Source organism: Penaeus monodon, chromosome 4 (genome assembly GCF_015228065.2).
Source record: "Penaeus monodon isolate SGIC_2016 chromosome 4, NSTDA_Pmon_1, whole genome shotgun sequence".
Lineage (NCBI taxonomy): Eukaryota > Metazoa > Arthropoda > Malacostraca > Decapoda > Penaeidae > Penaeus > Penaeus monodon.
Genome location: NC_051389.1, coordinates 36,559,037 through 36,581,536, shown reverse-complemented (window position 1 = coordinate 36,581,536; position 22,500 = coordinate 36,559,037). Strand labels below are relative to the sequence as shown.

The following is a 22,500-nucleotide window of genomic DNA, read 5'->3' as shown; positions in this document are numbered from 1 at the left end:
TCTCCCACTACATCTTCACTGTCCTCCCATAAGTTGGTGTCCAGCACTGTATTGCTTCCATTCACTTTGGCTGATGATGTGTCCAGGGACTGTTGGCTTCCTTTCATTTTCCTTTTGAATTCTTGCTGCTTTTCCTTCTGCTTCCTCTTTCTTTCTAATCTTTTCTCCTCATCTGAGAGCAGATTATTCTCACATGACTTTGTTGGTGATTGGACAATCATGTCCTTGGTAAAACCCACAAAGGAGTTTGGTGAGCTGACCCTGTCTGTCTGTTCTGGGTAAGGGGTGTTGTGTGCTTCCAATGGTGGCATGACATTGGGTTTCACCTCTGTTTGTTCATTTGTAGGTGCATTGGTATTCTGTTTTTTTCTCTCTTTCACTTTCATTTCTGGATGTGCCTGTTCTGTTTTGATAAATGGTTTCTCAGTGATTGAGTTCCCACTGTGTGGAGAGGAAATTTTGCTAAAAATAGTAGAGTTGATGAGATTAGCTGCAGATGGAGACTCAGATTTAATGGAAGTTTTGGGGGTTTAATTGGTTTTTGGTTTTTTGAAATGGCATTTCCTTGCTGATCAGAAACCTTGTTCTGTATTACACACTTTGATGTTGAGGAGTCTGCCTGTTCTGCCTTCCCTACAAGGTTTTGATTTCCTTTATTATTACTGGCACTGTTGGTGCTGCTCATCATGCTTGCATTACCATTTCCTTTAATTTTTTCTTGGTATGATGCTTTGGCTACAGGAGGAGCAGCCACATCTGCTTTGCTGGAATCTGCTGAATGAGAAGCAATGGCTCCCTGATCCTTTCTTGTTTTCTGAAATAGTACCCATATAATCAATGAAGTAATTGTGTTACCTTGAGATGATATCTATTAGAAACTATAGGACTGTTCTGGCAAAACCTAAGCCCATCAAAATGTCAGTCAAGACACACCTGAATCCCAAAGCGGCCCTCTTCTAAGGCTCTCCTTCGAATCTGCTCTAAGCCTGTTGCAGTCTCTTGGTGTAATAACTCCCCAGCAGTGATCCCAGGTACAGGGGCAGCAGGAGCTTTACCAATGAAGCGTAGGTAGTCCTTGTTGCTCAGGCAGTTACCCAGGGCATTGCCAAAGCTTTTAAGAGCACGCTTCATCCCATCTGTAACTGCTTCCTGAAAGAAAAAGAACAGAAAATGTCAGAACAATATTATCATATTATTAGCAACACCAAATTAATAAAACCAAATAATTTTGCCAATATAACTGCTAACTAGTTTGAATTTGAAGACACACAATTTTATCTAATTCATAACCATCATAATTACCAAAATACTGTTTAACCCTTTCCCGACGGGTAGTATTCATAGTGGCCCGGGCCACGCTGCCGGGGGCTTATATCGTTGCCCTAGCATGTGCGACCACTCATGCCAAATACCAGCATCCCATGCCATTTCTTCGTAATACTACGAGCATATGTTTTATTTTCAGTTTTCATTTTTTTCTAAAGTCTCTACTTGCCATATTTCCTGATAAATCGAGACTGAAGGAAATTTTTGTTGTTATATAGACTCCATAGTTGATCATTATTTAGTCTATAGTCTGAATAAAATAAGCAGTGTGTGGCATCATGGAGGTGAAATCGTTGGTTTGTTGTATTTTTTTTTTTTTTTTTGCATAGTAAAAATGAGAAAGTGTAAAAAACGACTTAATCACACTTTCAGTGGCAGAAAAATAATATTTTGCCATGATTGTAAAAAAAAAAAAACTCATGGCATGTCCATACATACACCATGGCATGTACGTACATGCCCCCAGCAGATAGTCCCGCCATGCCATGGCATGTACGTACATGCCATCCGTCAGCAAAGGGTTAAGAATAAATAACAATAATACACAGTAAATCTGCTTTTACTAATGCTGTCATAGTAGTAGTACCTCATAAGACCTAAAGCATTACAACATATAAAAAAAATCAGCAAATCAAAGACAGATAATATCCCAAATATATAGAAATCCTTATCTATGAAAAAAACAGGCAGTAATCCTAAGACATTCAGATAATGGAACAAAGATCTGATTTTGTGAATGACAGGTCTCAGAACTAAAAAAGTTTAAATGCCTAATCTTTCCTTGATAAAATGCTCAACCAGGTAAAAAGTGCACAATTGTGACATGCTTAAAATGACTTCACATATTTGCCTTTCAAATTTCAATTATTCATTGAGCAAAACTATTTTTATACAACAATGCATTAAAAGATAATAATAATATGATATAGTCTAATATAATATTTTATCATGATTATAAATGATAATGATAAATAGTTACCACTGGACTTATTTTCAAAATTCAGTGTACTAAAAACATCTGCTCCACAAAATAAATATTATCCTAATGAAACAGAATGTGAGATCATAAAAGATATGCTTCAAATTTACCCATTAATAAAGAAAGGCATCTACACATGCTACATCAGAGTGGGTGGGCCTGAATGCAGGATGGCATCTATACAAACCATGACAATGGAGGTTGTTTTATGTTCTGCATACTATTTAGACACAGGAGTTGTATAGATCCAGTCTTGAGTTACAGCCTTCCAAAGTTGCCTTAACCCTCATTTTCAGTAATCTTATTGAAAAGCAATAAACAAATTGACTAGCATCAGAGACAAGGTAGAAACGAACATTGTCCCCACACTTATTTTCATCTTAACCCTGGAGCAGCAGCCAGTGTGTTTGGATTATTTCCCAACTCCATTAAATTTATAATTGCCTTTTTCATATTTTGACAGACTTGAAATACACAAATGATATGTAAGAGTAAAGTCATAATATAAGGTAAAGAGTTCACAACCTATTGGAGTTGATAATTATGGGGGGGCTTCAAAAAGTTTGTAGAAAGAGTCCATAACTAAAAGTCATATGGAAGGATTTTGATTTCAATACACCTGAACATTCTTGTACCAATGTTTCATAATGTGTTCAAACATGAGTCATGTGATCTTTTTTACATATTCAACTGATGGAAAATTGGTACCTTTCTATTATTTTTTTAAAGTTTGGAAACAAAACAGTCGGATGGGGCTAAATCAGGGCTGTATGGTGGATGTCAGACAATTTCCTATTGATATTCACGTAACACAGCTAGTCTGCCGAGCGCCGTGGCGGGTGCATTGCTGTGGTGGAAAAGAACGCACTGATGCAGCTTTCCAGGACATTTTTCTCAAAACACATTCATAAGCAGATGTAATTGTTTTCTTGAAATTGAGGAAGTCAACCAGCAAAATCCCCTCTGCATCGCAGAAGACAGTGGCCATCACCTTTCCTCTTGAACACTCAGACTTTGCTTTGCCTGGTTCTCCCTGAGCAGCCACTGCTTTGATTGAATTTTGGGAATGTACTGATAGAGCCATGTTTCATCTTGTCACAGTTCTTTGTAGAAAAGCTTTAGTCCTCATCTCTCTTGTTCAAAATTGTGGGGGGCATTTGTAGGTTGATTTCTTTGGGGCATTGTCACCATAAACTTGTTCCAGAGCATCAATGACTTGCCTATTCTCTCAACTGAGTTTCACCATGAATTTAATGTTTGTCTGGCCTCAATTTTGGTGGATTCCATGTTGCTTGAATGGTGCCTGACTTCCAACTGGCAGTGATGTGTTATTACCTGAACCCTTTTTGACACTCCCCTTACATATTCACAACTTGCATCCTCATATCTAAGTCTTCTATTGTACATTATAGTCTATTTTACAATATCACTTTCTTAATATCATTCAGTCTATTTATTCATTTACAATTTATCAAAAGCCCTTTGTATATCTATCTACTTTCATCTTTAACTATTATGTTATATCTAATTTACCCACTTGCTTGCTTCTATAATCATTTATCAACTTATCAAGGTAGTATACACTTATTTACACATAAAAATATTTCACTCCAAACTACAGTGATTTCTTCAATGTTACCTTTTCTCTATCCGTTTGTGACAGGTTATGTGATATCAGGTTATGGCAAATAATCACAAAAGACAAGTGAAACCTCATTAAGTCAAGAGTCTGTCTTACTTAACAGGATGAAATTTTGCCTGTATCACTAAGACCATGATCTGGACTATCAGGTGCAGAACAGTACACAATGAATGCAAGCCTGTTTTTTGTCTAACTTTACCAAGATTTTTACCTATTTTTATTGGGTTAATGATAGCATTTTCAATAACTAACCTTTCTTGCCTTCTCAATTGACAAAGCTTTACTCTTCATTCCCTCTGAGACTCCATAGCCAATGTCTTCATGGAAAACACCATCTTTTAACTGTACACGTACACGTGCACTTACTCCCACGTAGTAACGGCCATTATAATGGTCAACAAAATCTGTAATACAAAACATGGAATCTATATTACTTTGTAGACAGACACAGACAGAGAGAGAGAGAGAGAGAGAGAGAGAGAGAGAGAGAGGAGAGAGAGAGAGAGAGAGAGAGAGAGAGAGAGAGAGAGAGAGAGAGAGAGAGAGAGAGAGACATACATACACACACACACACACACACACACACACACACACACACACACACACACACACACACACACACACACACACACACACACACATACACATACATACACATAACACATACACATACACACACACACACACACACACACACACACACACACACAAAAACAACACCACACACAAACCAACACACACACACACAGAGAAATAATACCATGTGTAAAAGTAAAATCTAAGAAGTACAAGGTATAAATAGACAAAAAAGTGGATTCTGATATTTACAAAACATGGAAGTTAGTTTGAGCGAACCTTTGCCTTTTCACAAAACTACTGCTAATCAAAACAAAATAAACAGGGATTACATGTTCAACTGAGAAACAACAAACTTACCAGAAGAATAAAAGTAACTAAGAACTCAAATATAAAAGATATAACATACTGTTTGAAGAAAACTGATGAGTACACAAAATAAACTGAAAATAAAAAGAATCTATTTAATTTATTTTACTTTGGAGCATGACAGAAACCCTAGATACCAGTAAATCAATGGCATCCCAGGGTGTTAGAGTTCCTAGTTTGAGAAGCACTGATCTATGGACTAATTCATGGTACAGACTAAAAATCTCTTGACTGTAAAACTTAACCAAACACTCTTACCAATAGTCTGATTAGTAACAGAGTGACTCCATCCATTAAAGCCAAAAATTTCATTGGCCAAAGATATGAGGCGCCAGCCTTCTATATAAGCAATCCGCTGGCCTCCCGCTCCTGATCGCTGGCTGATGAAAGACTGCCCAAGTTTCTGTCTTAATATGTTCTGTATGGCCATCTGCTCCTCTCCAGTGAACTCCACCTGAAAAAGTTAAATAAATTTTAAATTCTGCTACAATATAAAAAATACCGACAATTCTTGGGTTGCACATTTATATTTAAGCACTACACTTAAAGTTCATCAAAAAAGCATTTTCTGCACTAACAGTATGAACTTTATCTATATGACATGGGTAAACAACAACGACAAAAAGTGCTCTTTCTTAAAGAACACTTCAATAAGTTGTATTTATGCAATTTATGATGGCAAGTTGTAAATCTTTTAAATTGATTTTATGTGATTTTAGCTGCCAATATCAATGGTATGCATGAAGGGGAAAGGGGAACTAATAAAAAAAAAAAAAAAAAATCTGTTAATTCATAATGGTCAGATCAAGTAATGTAAATATTACTACTTGCAAAAAGATACGGAGTACTTGATTCACCTCCAACCAAATATTTTTTTACCAATCTATTAAAGTTGTAAATTCCCTAAAATGGTAATCAAATCACTTTGGTCTTAAGGAACTAACAGTCTTTATATAAGGTGTCCGTTTATACCATTTCATTTGTATAAATAGGAAAGTTTATACATAAAAGAAAGAAAGAAAGGAAAAAAGACAAACAAACTTAATAATGTAATTTTGTTACATCTTCTTAAATGGACTTTGAGTTTCATGTACAGTATATTCCTTGTGCATGCTCTAACTATATTCACTTAACCAATTCAAATTGACTTTTACTAAAAAAAGGCTATAAAACTGCACAAATTTGCATGTGCTTCTTTTCTGTAAATAGTGTTGCCACTTTATTTTGCCATATACCTAGAATCTTTTTTTTTTTTTTTTTTTATAAAAAATACTTGCTGCAGAGGCTAATGGCCAGTTCTTAGGAAATAAACTTCTTCTAGCTTAACAAATCCTAAGATAGCTGATATCTAACCCCTCCTCACAGACAACTGCATTCCACTCAGTAGATAGTATGGCTCATTTCATATCACATATGGGCGTGAAGGAATCTACCCTGACTGAAGTTAGGGAGGTGATTTACAAGGTAAAGTGTGGTAAAGCAGCAGGTATCTGCAATATCCCTGATGAACTAAAAGCTGTTAGTAAAACCACTGGCTCATGGATTGCATGTTATACTAGCTGCCAGAGCAGTCGGGATTCACTCTGGGAAAATTGACAATAGATTATATCCTAGCACTTATGGAACACCATAATGAATTTGGAAATGGATTGCTTGCAGCTTACATTGACCTCTAGATGTGTTTGACTCATTGCAGTATGAATCACTGAGGGTTATCTTTCCCACCATCCCCTATCCCCCTTTTTTCTCTAAGCCCCCTCTCCTGTCTCCTTTCTCCATTCCCTTTTCCTCTAAGTTCCCTCTGTTTCCCCTATCCAATCACTTTTCTCTTTAAGCCCCATTCCACTCCATTTCTTGTTCTTCTCCTTCCTTTCCCCTTCCCCCTCCTCCTACTTTCCTTTTTAATCTCCATCCTCAGATAGTCATGTAAATAATATATGTGCACATATTGACAGTCTAACTATAACTAGTTCAATGCAATACTTGCTTCAAAGAAGAACGATAATAATCATGATGATAATAATAATAACAACAGTAACAACAATAATGATAATGACATTGATAACAATAACAATAACAATAATGCTAAAAGAATATATAATAATAGGGGTAGAATATGATTCTCAAATATTTGTAATATAATGTACATGCATGCATATGTGTGATTCTTTAATTGATGTTGTCAATTATCATCTCATTTTACACCAAAATGAACTGACTTCAAGTCCACTGCCAAATGGAATATGATTCCAGTACAAGATGTCCATTTCATATTAACCATAATGTAGTCTGCAGTCGAGTGGAGTATTGTTTCTTGGGCAAATATAGTGCTACACATGTTCAACCAGCTCAAGTCATCGGTGAAAAGAGATGGTGAATTATAGAAATAAATCAAAAATTAAATTCAAAAACATGAAAGATGACTCAACGACTAGTAGAGGGTATTCCCAAATAATATACACCACCCCGCGGTCATTGGAAAGGTACTCATTGTTCAAATCACAAAGTCAAGTCTGTACAGGAAAATAAAGGTACCAAGACACGCACTCTCCAAGTTCCAAGTACTTTACACCATACTCATTTTTGTTCTCCCACAAGCTTTAAAGCTTCCTTAGCTTTAATTTTGAGTATAAATAGTTTTCAATGTAAATGACAAAAAGGAAACAGCATAGAAATAATTATTCATTACTAAATAACGTACCTAACAAACAATTTGGGTTGCACAATTTGTCAACAATGGTAAAATTCAAATACCATTTTTCAGAATTTAGTTAGCTTAAAATAAATATGTGAAAGGACAGTATGTTATTGTGTTAATAGTAAATGGGTGTTGTTTGGAATCTAGTGTGTCTATGTGTGTGTGTGTGTGTGTGTGTGTGTGTGTGTGTGTGTGTGTGTGTGTGTGTGTGTGTGCAGCAGGAGGCCCCAGAGGTATGGAGCATGGCCCACCAGCATGTGGACATGCCCTGGCTCTGTATCAGCTCCTGCCCCTTAGCCACCCTGGGGTAATTGGGTGGCTCGGGAGAAGTGGACCTTGCCAATATAAATGGGTATGCCGGGGGGAGGGGTGCTGTCCCTCCCCCAGCAAGCAAGGTGGGCTGTGGGTCCCGTTGGGAGGGCAAATGTCTGGCTGTAGGATGGGAATAAGAGCTACTTGTCCTGCTTGCACTCCTGAAGGTGCCAACCCACCATGAAACTTGTGGGGCAAAGCCCTAGGGAACCCCACAGGCAGACAGGGGGTCCCACAGCCTGCTAACCCCATTTATTTGGCGCAGTGTTGGTGGGAGCGGCAGAGGTGGCGTGTACCTTGAGTGACCGCCCAAGGCTTAACCTCAGAGGAACTTTCCGGATAGGCGCTTGGAACATCTGGTCCTTGCGGCCGGATGCTATATAAGTTGCTCAGGAATTGGAGCATTGGGCATTGGAGGTGGCTGCCCTCTCAGAGGTGAGAAGGCCTGGCAGCGGCATGATCAGCATGGGTGGGTATACCTACTACTGGTTGGGCCGCAGTGATGGTCATCATCTCCAGGGAGTAGCCATAGCCATCTCCAGCCGACTTCAGTCTTTGGTAGTTGAGGTGACACCAGCTGATGAGCATATTATGGCACTGAGACTGAAGCATGCCTTTGGCTTCATGTCTCTCATTGCTGTATACGCTCCTACTGATGTTTGCAAACTCAATGTGAAAGAGGTGTTCTACACCAAACTCTCAACCGTGGCAGACAATTACCCCCGGCGAGATATTCGCATTGTTCTGGGTGACTTCAATATGGCATCCAGCTGTGACCAAGTTGGCTATGAGATGTCTGTCAGTCCCCATGGCTCAGGAGCTGATCTCAGCAGCAAGAACAGTATAGTAGATGGATGGTTGTGCATCTACTATCTTGGGCTACTATCTTGTACTGGTGTCTTATCTCTTTGGGAAGTGTTTGTTGTGGGTTTGAGTGCCCACAGGTATGGCTGGGTGCTGATGGGGAAGTCGGAAATCAATGGGGGAGCCGGTAGGCTCCCCAGTTGGCTAGGGACTGGGAAGTCATTGTGTTGCTGCTGCTGTTGTCTTGTTCTGCTGGAGGATTGGGAAAGTTGATCTCAGTTCGGACACTAACAGTGTGTAAGCACGCAGGGAACGAGGGGAGCCTGGTGTCCAATGAGCGGGGACATGGCTGTGGACCTGATGTGACCCAACCTGGGAAACTATGCCGACCTTCAGGTTGCTGGTCATGCTACTACACCTTGTACCAGCATTCCAACCCACATCGCTGGACATGGTATAGCAGTACAGGTACAGTGGCCAAGGAGATCAACCACATTCTTGTTAGTATACAATGGAGGATCCTCCAGAACTGTAGAGTTTACCAGAGTGCCGAGGTCTGTGGCACTGACCATAGGCTGTTGTGGCTACCCTACGGGTCCACTTCAAAACTTCCTGTCCCTCCAGTGGCCACTCCAAGGTGTTTCATTTGGACAGACTGAGGGAGGAGTGTGCCCATGGGTTCACCATAACAGCCTCTGATCGATTCACAGAACTTGATAACCTGCCGAACCCAATTGCTCTGTGAGAGTTCTTCAAGTGCAAAGCAGCGCAGGAGTCCACTGGTGTACGCACAAGGGCAAGACAGAATTCTATCTCCCTGGAGACACTGGAGGCCACTGAAGTATGTCACATGGCGCAGCTGAATGGCAATCAGGTCTTGTGTCGCATTTTGGTGCATAGGGCTTGGACACTGCTGAGTAGGGACAAGGAACAGTTCATTAGGAATCTTGCTGAGGAGGTTGAAGCCTATTTCTTGGTAAACGACCTTTGCCCTGCCTACTAAGCCCTGAGAAAGCTGAACTCTAAGCCCTCTGCGTAGATGACTGCAGTCCGCTCAGTGGATGGACAGATCATCTCGGATTATGTTGGGGTTCATGAATAATGGGATGAGTATTTTGAGCAGTTATACCAAGTAGACACTCCAACAGTTAGCTTGGATGCAAATGATACCACAATACCTGTGCCGGACCCACCCATCAGCCATCCTAATGGAGGTTAGGATGGCTGATGGGAAGTCTGGGAAAGCTGCAGACATATGTAATATCCCTGTTGAACTTCTAAACGCTAGGGGTGAATCCATGGCTTTGGGCTTGCATGCAGTCCGGTACCATTCCCCCTGACCTGTTGAGGGGCATGGTCATCCCTCTCTGGAAGGGGAAAGGGGATTGCTGGGACTGTAGCAACTACAGTCATAACACTGCTCAGCATACCAGGCAAAGTTTTCGCCCACATTCTTCTGAAACGGATCTGCGACTACCTACTAAGGCAACATAGATAGGAGCAGTCTGGATTCACTTCTGGCAAGTCCACAATAGACCGAATACTGGCACTTTGAGTATTGTGTCATGAGTTTGGTTGTGGGTTGCTTGCAGCCTACATCGACCCCAAGAAGGCTTTGACTCGGTGCGTCGAGAATCGCTATGGGAGATCCTGAGACTCAGGGAAATTCCGACACAGATTAGTGGCCTAATAGCAAGCCTATATACCAGTAATGAAAGTGCTGTAAAGTGTGGTGGGGGCCTGTCAAACTTCTTCCCTGTTAATTCACTTTTCAACACCTGTCTGGACTGGATAATGGGCAGAGCTACTAGCCAAAGTCAGTGTGGAGCAACACTGGACAATATCAAGGTCTCAGACCTTGACTTTGCCGATGATGCTATCCTATCTGAGTCCCTGGAGTCACTGTGGCGGCTCTTGATGCATTTAGCAATGAGGCGAAGTCTTTAGGCCTAGAGGTCTCCTGGACCAAGACCAAGATTCAGGACTTTGGGGGCCTGTTAGGGGAACCCGTTCAGTCGATCCATGCTTGCGGCGAGGACGTTGAAGTTACAGAGATTTTTACATCCCTTGGTAGTGTAGTATTTCTGGGCTTTCAGACCAAGAAGTCAATAGACGGATTGGTCTGGCAACAGGAGTCATAAACTCGATCAACAAGAGCATTTGGAAATGTTGGTGCCTATGCAGAAGGACCAAGTTACGTGTCTTCAAGGTCTTGATACAGCCAGTTTTGCTCTATGGAAGCGAAACCTGGACACTGCCTAGTGCCTTGGAGTCTCGTCTTGATGCTTTCTGTAACAAGTCTCTTCGCCAGATCATGGGATACAGTTGGCAGGACCATGTGTCCAACTGATGGCTACACTGTGAGACTGGCATGTAACCTGTTACTTGCATAATCCGGGATCACCAACTCAGGGTATATTGGCCCCTACCTCGTTTCCCTGTGGATGACCCTGCCCATCAGGTTGTCTCTTAGCAAGACAACCCTGGATGGAGGAGGCCTGTGGTACAACTCGGGAGGTCATGACTTTGGCAGCTCGACAAGACCTGTCGCGAGGAATTAGAGATGGGCTGAGGGCCTGCCTGGAGACTCGCCATGAGAGACCCTTATGGCTGGAAGTGAAAGGTGCATGTGGCCATGTGCCCCTGTCGGCGTTAGCACCTTGATGATGATGATAATCACACATCCGCACACACACAACACACACACACACACATGTGTACACACACACACACACACACACACACACATTACACACACACACACACACACACACACACACACACACACACACACACACACACACACACACACACACACACCACACACACACACACACACACACACACACACACACACACACGTGTACACACACACACACACACACACACATATATGTATATATGTATATATATATATATATATATATATATATATATATATATATATATATATATATATATATATATAAAAGCAAATTATATGTCCCTTATTATAGTTTTTGCATCTTTCTGGGCTATACATGGAAATAAAAATTATATGAGTAAATAAATAAGTAAATAAGTACACAGAGTGCCATGTCATATTAATTACACTGGCTTGAGAGGCTCTCTTACAGCCATCTACTGTACATTTTTCTTTTCTGATGTTTCTTGCAAGACAATGCTTTGTTCTATCATAACAAACAACTTCCGATACACTTTTTGTATTTTATTTTGCACAAAACTGAGGATTCCCTGGGCTTGGTGTGGATATTCCATTTTCTGCATAAGATACTGTGGTTGTCTGAAATTTACTCTTTGCATTTAAAGTGAATCAGTTTGCCCCCATACTTTGTGTGCAAATTTGTATTCTATTCCTCTGTGATTGTCTTGATTGAGTCTGCAGCATATTTTATAATTTCTACTTTTTGTTTTTTCATCATTTGAATAGACTTTAATGGGCAAGTCTTGCAACTGCTCTTATGATTTCTCTCTTGTAGTTCCTTCAAAAGTGGGACGTATGTAAAGAGAACATCAAAGTCAAAGCTATATGGCGTATTTTATTTTAGTATGATAAAAAAAATTCACTGGTTTTCAGAACAGGAACAACAGCAATGGTCAGGAATTAATTTGAGATTACAAAACACAAAAATATTGTATGTGTATAAAATTGGCTACGTATTAGCCTAGTATGACATATATACAATACCAGATTTAAGATGATATATGAAATTCAGATAAAATAGGATTCAAATACATCATATAAAATATTCCTATATGCACTAGTTAACCCAAAGTCTCCAGGAAAATGTTGTGATCACTATAGTATTGTTCATGGGAAAAGCTCTGTAAGCGCATAGCCACAAAAGAGTCAACTTGTATAAACCTTGTGACCTCACCTTATTTCAACTTTCCTTAAGTTTGCAGGAAAAAGTTTGTTTTTACTAATGCTCTCAATATCAATGCTGTTATTCTTATTACAGACATTATAATTATCATAGTGTTATTAATACAACTAACAGCAATATTATATACCAGAAAATATTTCTGAAAATCAAGGAAAAGGTTATACAGGTGAGACAAGTAGTACTCGTAATTGGCTCACTGGTGACTTGGTACTCTATGTGTTAAATCAATTGATTAATTAAACTCACGATGGGCATGGGTTGTCTGTACATGCCATCCCTAGTGGCTCCAGGTTAATAGATCAATCCTGGAAACAACACTCCTTCTAAGGAAAAATGCACAACTAGCTAACCTTATAGTAGAGATTTTAATTTTGAGGAGTTAGTGACCAACAATCAGAGTGGCAAGTGCAAACTCAAATATCTATGTTAACATGTCAAATGTGTAATCTGCATGACTGTCACTCTTCTCCAGACCTGTTTCAGATTACAGGCAAATGGAGAATGATAATTCTTAAGCGGAAAAGTACAACAAATATGTAATGATGGGTAGCAATGGGTTAAATATTATTCAAAAATAATACAATCCATGAGGGTGAGATCAGTGTGTTATCTGATGTCACATAATGAACATGACAAAACTACACCCATCTAACTCCCTTGGTCATTTAAAGTGCAGATAAACCAATAATTAATGGTATAGAAAAACATTTTATTCTTTCTTACAATATATATCCTACACATGAGCAGCAAATGTAATAACAGGACCTGGTTATCTGGTAGGAGGAATATTACTTCTCTTCTTGGTGTAAAGTCAAACAAGAGCCCTACTAGTGGTTCATGCTGGGGCCATTCTAGGAAATTGCTCATCTTTTTTCAGCTACTTTGAACTGAACTTGGTGACGAATAGAATATGAATCAACCCTTGTTCTCTCACAATCATTTTTTGGTGGTTCATCTGGTTTTGCATTTAACCAATGTTTAGTTTTCTTTTAAATACTTCCACGGTGCACTAGTTCTGTTTCCACATTAAACACTCTTGACCTATTCATAAGAAACTTTTCTTAGTTTAGGTATTTGAGGAATTATCCTAACAATTATCTTCGTCCCAAAACACATGTATTTCTGATGAAGAGATATTCAAAACCGGTTCTGAGGAAATGTCTAATTGTGATTTCTGTTTCTTTGTCATTACTGACTATAGAAGAGTAACCATCTAAATAAATTCAATACATCAATAATATGACTATTTGTAGGTGTTAAATCTAGCCCATCAATAATTATGACTAATTATGATGCTCATAACAATGTTGATAATAATAATAATAATCATAATAATAATAATAATATTAATAATGATGATAATGATAATAATAATATTGCAAATGATAATGATAACAAAACAATAATTATCTTAGTGATAATATGAACTGTATTCATGTTGACAAATGTATAAAAGGTATGAATGAGAATGAATATCTTCACAATACAAGAGATGCATTTGCCCGGTTTCGCTCGTATTGTGAAAATATTCACTCTCATTCATACCTTTTATACTCAGTGATAATAATGGTGATAATGATAATGACTGTGAATAACAATAATGATACTGTGAATAGTAACAATAATGATACTGTGAATAATAACAATAAAGATACTGATTATGAGGATAATAATAGGAATAGTCTTAGTAGTAATGATGATGATATTAACCCAAAACCGACGGGCATGGAATGTACGTACATGCCATGTCCAGTTTGCATTTACTTTATTAATTGGTTTTACACATAGATGCCTCCACTTGCACTTAGTCACCAACAAGCCAATTATGAGAAATACCTGCCTCACCTGTTTACGCTTTTCCTTGAATTTCGAAAATATTTTATGTTATCTTATATTGCTGTTACTAATGTCAATAACATCAGAGTAATTAATATGTCTATAATAAAAGTAGTACCATTAATATTGATTGCATTGTAGACAAAAAAAAAAAATTATGTGCAGAGACATTGCACAAAAAAAATTCCTGGTGACATAAATATATAATAATAACAATAGTTATAACAAAAACATCAAAATTATTAATATCAATATTAATATTAATGATGATGATGATGATGATGATGATGATGATGATGATGATATAATAATAACAATTATAATAGTAATAAAAAAAAATAATAATAACAAAACCAACAATAAAAAACAATAACAATAATAATAATGATAGAAGTAATGTAAATTATATTAATGATGATATAAATGACAATAATAATAATAATAATAATATTAATAATAATAAAAAAGACTGACAACTAAGATGAGCATAATCATCATAATAATATAATTTTAGTAAATAATAATCAATAATAATAATAATAATAATAATAATAATAATAATAATGTTGGTGACAACAAAGGTGGTGATAATAACAATAATAATAATGACATTCAGAAGTGATGGTGATAACAGGAATAGAACTAATAAATTCTGTGTGTTACATCGCTTAAACCCTTCCCCGTGTCCTATTTCAAATGGTGTATATAAATTAACCCTTCCCCGACGGGTAGTATTCATAGTGGCCCGTGCCCCGCTGCCGGGGGCTTATATCGTCACCCTAGCATGTGCGACCACTCATGCCAAATACCAGCATCCCATGCCATTTCTTCGTAATACTACGAGCATATGTTGTATTTCAGTTTTCATTATTTTCTAAAGTCTCTATTTGCCATATTCCCTGGTAAATCAAGACTGAAGGATATTTTTGTTGTTATATAGACTCCATAGTTGATCATTATTCGCTCTATAGTCTGAATAAAATAAGAAGTGTGTGGTATCATAGAGTTGAAATCGTAGGTTTGTTGTATTTCTTTTTTTTTTATAGTAAAAATGAGAAAGTGTTATAAACGACTTAATCACACTTTCAGTGGCAGAAAAATAATATTTTGCCGTGATTGTACAAAAAAAAAAAAAAAAAAAAAATCATGGCATGTCTATACATACACCATGGCATGTACGTACATGCCACCCGTTGGCAAAGGGTTAATAACTTTATAAGGCAAGATGGCCAATTAATATACTAATACCAAAGTTTTCATCAAAAATACATGATTCTCACAGAGAAGTGATCCCTAACCTTTCCACCTTGGAGGAACTGTAATCATTTTTCATACTCCAAGGAACCCCTATACACAGTATATATATATATATATATATTAAAATGTATATCATACATTGCATGTTGGCATCTGGAAAGTGTTTCTAATGTGTTATTGAGTAGGAATTATGAATTTTAAATTCAATTCAAATCATTGTCATTTTGTAATAGCACATTATAATTTTATGATTTTTTGCGGAACCTCTGGTGATGGTCAGCAGAATCCCAGGCTTCTACAAAACCCCGGTTATGAATCCCTGTCAGAGACACTATAATAAAATGATAATAATACTTTATAAAAGTAAAGTTTTGTATATACTTTAAATACTCATTACAATAAACGATGATTTTGTCTCCCAAAGTTACTCCTTCATAATATATATCCAATACGCAATAAAAGTGTAAATGCGTAATGACAAAATGTTTAAAAACTTACAAAGTTAAGCCTATCTTAACTTAGCTCGCCTATTTTTTATTTGATGTTTATGAGTTATAGACCTACTGACAATATTGCCTTTGAACTGAAATCCAAGCAAACCATCTTCATTTTCATTCCCTTAATCTTATTTTTTCTCCTTCAGCCCCTGGTCTCAGTCTCATTAGCCTAGCATAGTTTATTCATCCCAGCTTAGCTTAACCTTATAAATAAACCATGTTTTTCCTTTAAATTCACTCACTATAGAAGGCAAAAATATATGCTATGTAATTTTAGTTTATTAGTAATAGTTACACATAGATTGCTCTTCAGGTACTTAGTCACCCAAGGAATAATTGCTAAACATCCCTATCTCACCAGTTTACCCTTTTCCCTGATTTTTGGATGGATTTAATTTCTATTATCTTATAATTTTTGTTACTGATGTTTTAGTAACATTGTAATAATCATACAGCCAATACTAAGAACAGTATCAATGTAAAAACCTTAAAGAGAGAAAGAGAGAGAGAAAAAAAATCCCACATATTTAAGAATGGGGAAATCAGGAACAGCCTTCACAGAAGACCTAGCAAAAAATGTATCTGAGCTGATAATTAAGGCCCAATTTTTAAAAGATGGAAAACAAAAGATATTAGAACTACAAAAAAAATAGTCACAGACAGATCAAAATAAACACTAATTCCACTTCTACAGCCATATATATCCCAGACAAAAACATAACAACAATATGGAAATTACCTGTTGAAACATAAATAATAGAGGCAGAACTTTTTGCAATAAAACAGGGAATTACCTATAACAAAAACAAGATTCGCAACATCAGTAATATTTTCAGATTCAAAATCAGCCTTACAACTCATTTCTAATTTAAAACCTAAAAACTATAAACACATTATATTCGAAATACAGGAAATGATATACACATTTACAAACCAAATTCAAATAATTACAATTCATTGGATACCATCACACAAAAACATAAGAGGTAATGAAACAGCTGATCAAGTGGCAAAAAAGTGCATAACATAACTAATCCCACAACCTTATATGAGGGTGCAAAAAGAAAAAAAATATAAAAATAAATAATAAGCACAAAAAACATAAGAAAATGGAAAACGCACTAATATACAATCCTAAACACAAAAAGCTATCTTCTGAAAAATACAGAAGCTCAACCATGGACAAGATAAAAAAACAGAAAACAATATGTTTGTATCACCAGAATTAAAACAACACACACAAGACTGAATGAACACCTACACAAAATAAAAATAATAAATGACCCATCATGCAGATGGTGTCACTACCAAGACGAAAAGATAAAACATAATATTACAATATCCTCGATTCCATTCTCACAGAACAGAGTTGATGGAAGCCCTGAAAAGAATCAAAATATACAACCCTAATATAGATTTCTTCTTCACAGGCGCTGATCTCTCACCAATAAAGAAGTACTACATATGAAGATGCACCAAAATATTCCTGGGGTGGGGGGGAGAGATAATATAAGAAAAAGAAAGAAAAAAGAAAATAGATCCAGGGGATATAGACTAGGCAAGAGTGAAACCCAATAAAAGAAAAAAGCAGAAGGAACAGTCACTAGGGTGCTTGTGGAGCCATCTGTGTGCAACAGTATTCACTAAAAACTACAGTGGACAGTACATAACGGATTAATACCAGCATTAAAATCAATAACTATGATTACTGCTTAAATGATTGCTGAGCTGATTTGATTAGCCTAGCATAGTTATTCATCCTAGCTTAACTTATCCCTTAGTACTGGAATGATGTGTTTACATGCCATGTCCACTGTGATTCAAATTCATTGACAGGGTTTACAAATAGATGACTTGCAAACACTTAGTCCCTAAGGAATCAATTACTAGCCCTACCTATATCACCCATTTAGTTTTTCCTTTATTTTTCAAAAATTTGGAATAAAATGTTATTGTTGCTATTAGTATTTTAATAACATTATAATAATCATTATATTAGTAATATTAGTAATAACATAATCAATTTGAATAGCATAAAAAAGAGAGAGAGAAAAAAAAACGAGAAGTCAGGTGAGGTCACGTCTGATTTACTAATTGACTCCCTGGTGGCTGATCACTTGAGGAGCCATCTGTGTACAACAATATTACACGGACAGAACATGTACCCATGTATAAAGGTTTAACCTTGCAACTGAACTATGATTCTCCTTTTAATTTCATTATTAATAGTAACATCAATATTTAACATATCCTTCAAAAAGTTACTAAAACAACAAGACTTTCTAGTGAATTAAATTTTTTTTTGTATGTTTTGTCACACATTTGACGTTCTACACTGATTTTCAAATAGAATCATTAAAAAATTTGCAATTCTTTGGGCAAGATTATTAGCATATTTGTGATCCATCACAGCGGATCACCAAATACGTGATCGTATTTTCAACAAGTAAAAATGAGTACATATTCTTCTTAATAAGATGAAATAAAAGAATATACAAAAAGAATATTAGGTATTTGCAGAATCATTGATGTGCTTATCTGGCAAAGTTCAGTGTGATATATAGTATGTTTTCCCTTACAGCTTCTATTTTCTTATTTCAGTTTGTTCTTATCATTTACCTTCACATTTTCCTGTTTTTCAAGTCCCTTGTTTTCTTATTATGCCTCTTCTTATTTTTCTCTCCTTTTTGTTTTTTTCTTCCTATGTAGTCTACTTTTTTTGAGTAATTGATTTGTTAGTAAAATGATAGAAATAAAAAAAGGTACTGTATCTGCATAGAAGTGTGGGCCCTGGGGCTCAGAATCTTACAGAGGCCATTTAAAAATAAAATCTTCTAATACTATTAACTACCACAAATTTGGTTAAACTCTGATGCAATTAGGTTCTTAATGTAATATATTTTCCTATAGTAAAGTCATGATAAAGAATTATCAAAATGATAAAAGAAATGCAAAATCTCCAATTCATTTGTTCTCTGCTGTGAAGTCACCTTTTGTGTGGAGTCCATAAGTTTCCATTTTAATTCCAAAGCTGTTTTCCATTCATTTTATCTCATTCTTCAGAAGTCCCCAAAAATTATAGAAAAAGTTAGCCTTCCAAAACTCTTTCTATTTTATTGGCCTATTATATGTAACTATCATTATTATCAATACTACCATCTTCATCTTAATTATTACTTTTACTGATATCACTGGAATATTCCCTGGCCTGAATAGGTTCATACCTCTTGTAACTTTCATCATTTCTCATTGTTTTTTTCTTTACATTTCTCATTCCTATGTATTTTCGCTCTTCAACTTAATAAGAAAATGTATGGGTATTTTTTTAAAGGCTCGGTGCTAAACATTAATTTTTCCTTCTCCCATAAATGATTAGGTCAGACTGGTTGCCTTTCTTAACACTATTACTAACCAATCAATCAAACATAATTTGCTAAAACACAGGTAAACAGAAGCTGCTGACTGTACTTGGTTGTCTAAATACACAAGGTTCAAGAGAAACAAAAAACAAAAAAACAAAAAACAAAAAGGAGACAAACCATGGTCAGAGACGAACATCTACTAAATACATGAGAAAGTACTCGACCTTAGTCTCCTGGAGCAGCTTCCTCGAACGTGTTTTAAAGAATTATGCCGAAGATTCCCTGTCATAATTAAAACATTCTGTAAATAAAATGAGCAAAGTAGGATATGCACTTTGCTTTTATACCTTTCTCCACAGGTGTTTTGTAGCATTCAACCAACACTTATATTTCTTGAAGATGAGCCTCAAGGTATGCTCTAAGGTTTATAATAAAAAAGAGCTTTAGGTTGGGACCCAAACCAACCAGAGGGTAGGGAAAAAGTTCAAAACTTTTCCAAATATGGCCCAAACTGGGAGACAAAACACTGTTGAAGTTATTCCTCTTGCTCATGCATGTTTATGTAAGTTTATTGTTCAAATGAACAGCTTCCTGGACGAACACGTGGTGTGGGAAGGGTGTGAAGGGCACTTACCTTGCCAAACACAGCCTGGTTGGGAGTATCACTCTCCATGGTGGACTTGAAAGCTGGCCTTCACTGCCGAGGACTGGACTCTGTGCAGCCTCTTCCCTCTGCCTTTGCCCCTCTTCCTCTGTGCCTCCCTAGACCACCGTCTCCTCTCCTGGGTCTTTATTTTGCTTCTGCCACAGGAAAACCTGCTTGTTTGACTACGAACTGCATGCAGGAGTTAGTTTTGTTGCATGATCTGTATTTTCCCACAAGGACAACTTTTGAACGAGTGTTTTTTAGTTAACAGGATTTTGAATTATAGTCAGTAAGTGTGAAATTGATATACTTTATTACAGAATATTTACATTGGAGCAATGCATTTGGCTAGCATCATGATAATCTCAAAGCAATATAATAACAAGGGGTTTCTTGAATGAACACATATCTGTTTAGAAAAAAAAACAAAAAAAACACGATAGGCTATAGCTTGATTTATTAGGAATATTTTATTATTATATTAGAGTCCCCTCCCCCTCCATACATGTATGCATGTATGCATACATGCATACATACACACATACACACACACACGCAAACACACAATCACACGCAAAAAGAGAGAAAGGCCGAGGGAAGCAAAACGTGTTTTCCCGAAAATCACTTCCGAGCGACATAGAAAAAAAAAAAAAAATCCTAAAGCCCCTCAGAAACTGGAGTCCTTCATCATGTGTTGAGGCAGCCCGAGGAGGAGCCAGCGGGCGAGGGGACGACCGCCGCCGCCGCCGCCGCCGCCGCCGCCGCCGCCGCCGCCCGCGAGCCGCAGGAGGCCCGGCGGCGCGCGGCGGCGAGTCGCGAGTCACACGCCGAGCCGCACGGACGCAGCAGACACGTTCCTCCCGCATTTTCTCTCGAAGTCATGGTAAGTGGGTGCCCCTGTGACCCTGAATAAGAGCTGTTCATCGGGGCAATAAGTAGGGGCCAGGGAAGGACGGCATAATGGGCGAACGCGTCATTTTGATAGAATTTGAACACTATCATCATTGTCGAAAAGCCTTCGCATACATTATTGTAGGTTGATATGTCTTTGTTATATCTTGTACCTTATAACTGTTTATCCATTGTTAGCTAAGTTATCATTGCGTTTCATCTGTTGTGTTTACTACGTGAGGAGCGATGACATGTTTTTCATTGGAGGCGACTCATGTCAAGGGAATATTCAAAAGCACAAGTCATCCCATCAAGAGGACAGGCCAAAACTATGCATTAAAATCCATATTTACTGAAAAGGAAGTCAGTTAGATGGAGAATGTTTGTGCTTGGGAGAGAGCAATTTCTGTAACTTTCTTTTCTTTTTCTTTTTTTTCATTTCTTTTTAGTTTTTACAAGGTAGACAATAAATAGGGCACTCAGGACCAGCCAAGCCTTTCACCCCAAAGATATTTGCACCTAATCTTCACTCGCATTTTTCAGTATTTTTTTTTTGTTTCACACAGCCATCTATCCTTGCTATTATTATTCCTTGTTTCAATTACTCGTATTGTAATGTGCGTGAATCTTTTGTTATTTTCCATGGTAATTCTTCTTCTTTCTTCTTTTTATAGGGTTTTAGACTATTATTGTCTATATCCCCTGGATCCTTTTCTTCTGATTTTCTTTGTAGCTTATATGTAGTCAGTTATCTTTGTTCGCTGTAAAAATATCTTCATGTGTCTCAAAATGTAGTACCTTTTAGTTGGTGGTAGATCTGAGCCTGTAATTAGAAGATTTATATTAGGATTATTGATTTTTGCTTTCCTTAGGGCATCTAGTAAGTATGTTCTGTAGGAGTTGAATCTTGGACATTGTAATATCAGATGTTCTGTTGTTTCTTCTTCTTGTCTGCACCATCTGCATGTAGGGTCATTTTCAAGTTTTAGTCTATGTAAGTGTTGTTTTAGTCTTGTATGTTTTGTTAAAATTCTTGTTAGGCATACATCTAACTTCCTGTTTTTTGATCTTGTCCACGGTTGTGGTTGGTTGTTTTTTATTAAATAGTCTTTTGTGGTTAGAATGTTATTTAGGTCATTCTCCCAGTTCTTTTGACTGCTTGTTTTAATTTCTTTTATGATATTTCCAGTGTCATGAGGTATGTTCATGGGATTCATCGTGTTGTGAGCTTTTTTTGCTGCTAAGTCTGCAATTTCGTTACCTTTTATGCCTTTATGTGCTGGGATCCAGTGTAATATTATTTTGTGATTCTGAATTGTTAGTGTTTTTATTAGTGTTTGTATTTCATATATCAAATGTTTATTGGTTTGGTTTTATTCTGAAGTAGTATGCTGATTTGAATCTGTAAGTAGTAGCTG

The 22,500-nt window shown here is 37.1% G+C and overlaps 1 protein-coding gene across 1 annotated transcript in view; it reads right to left on the bottom strand.

Annotated features, from left to right (window-relative positions):
- LOC119572186 (DNA repair protein RAD52 homolog) overlaps positions 1–20,453 on the bottom strand; it is a 31,194-nt gene extending 10,741 nt beyond the window's left edge. Inside the window, exons 1-5 of the mRNA XM_037919155.1 lie at positions 20,180–20,453; positions 5,151–5,346; positions 4,200–4,351; positions 934–1,149; positions 1–814 (exon numbers count right to left, since the gene is read on the bottom strand). The exon at positions 1–814 is cut by the window's left edge and continues 2 nt beyond it. Coding sequence (XP_037775083.1) covers positions 383–814; positions 934–1,149; positions 4,200–4,351; positions 5,151–5,346; positions 20,180–20,218 — 1,035 coding nt within the window. The 5' untranslated portion in view covers positions 20,219–20,453 and the 3' untranslated portion in view covers positions 1–382. The remainder of the gene's footprint in view (positions 815–933; positions 1,150–4,199; positions 4,352–5,150; positions 5,347–20,179) is intronic.
- Between the last annotated feature and the right edge of the window lie 2,047 nt (positions 20,454–22,500).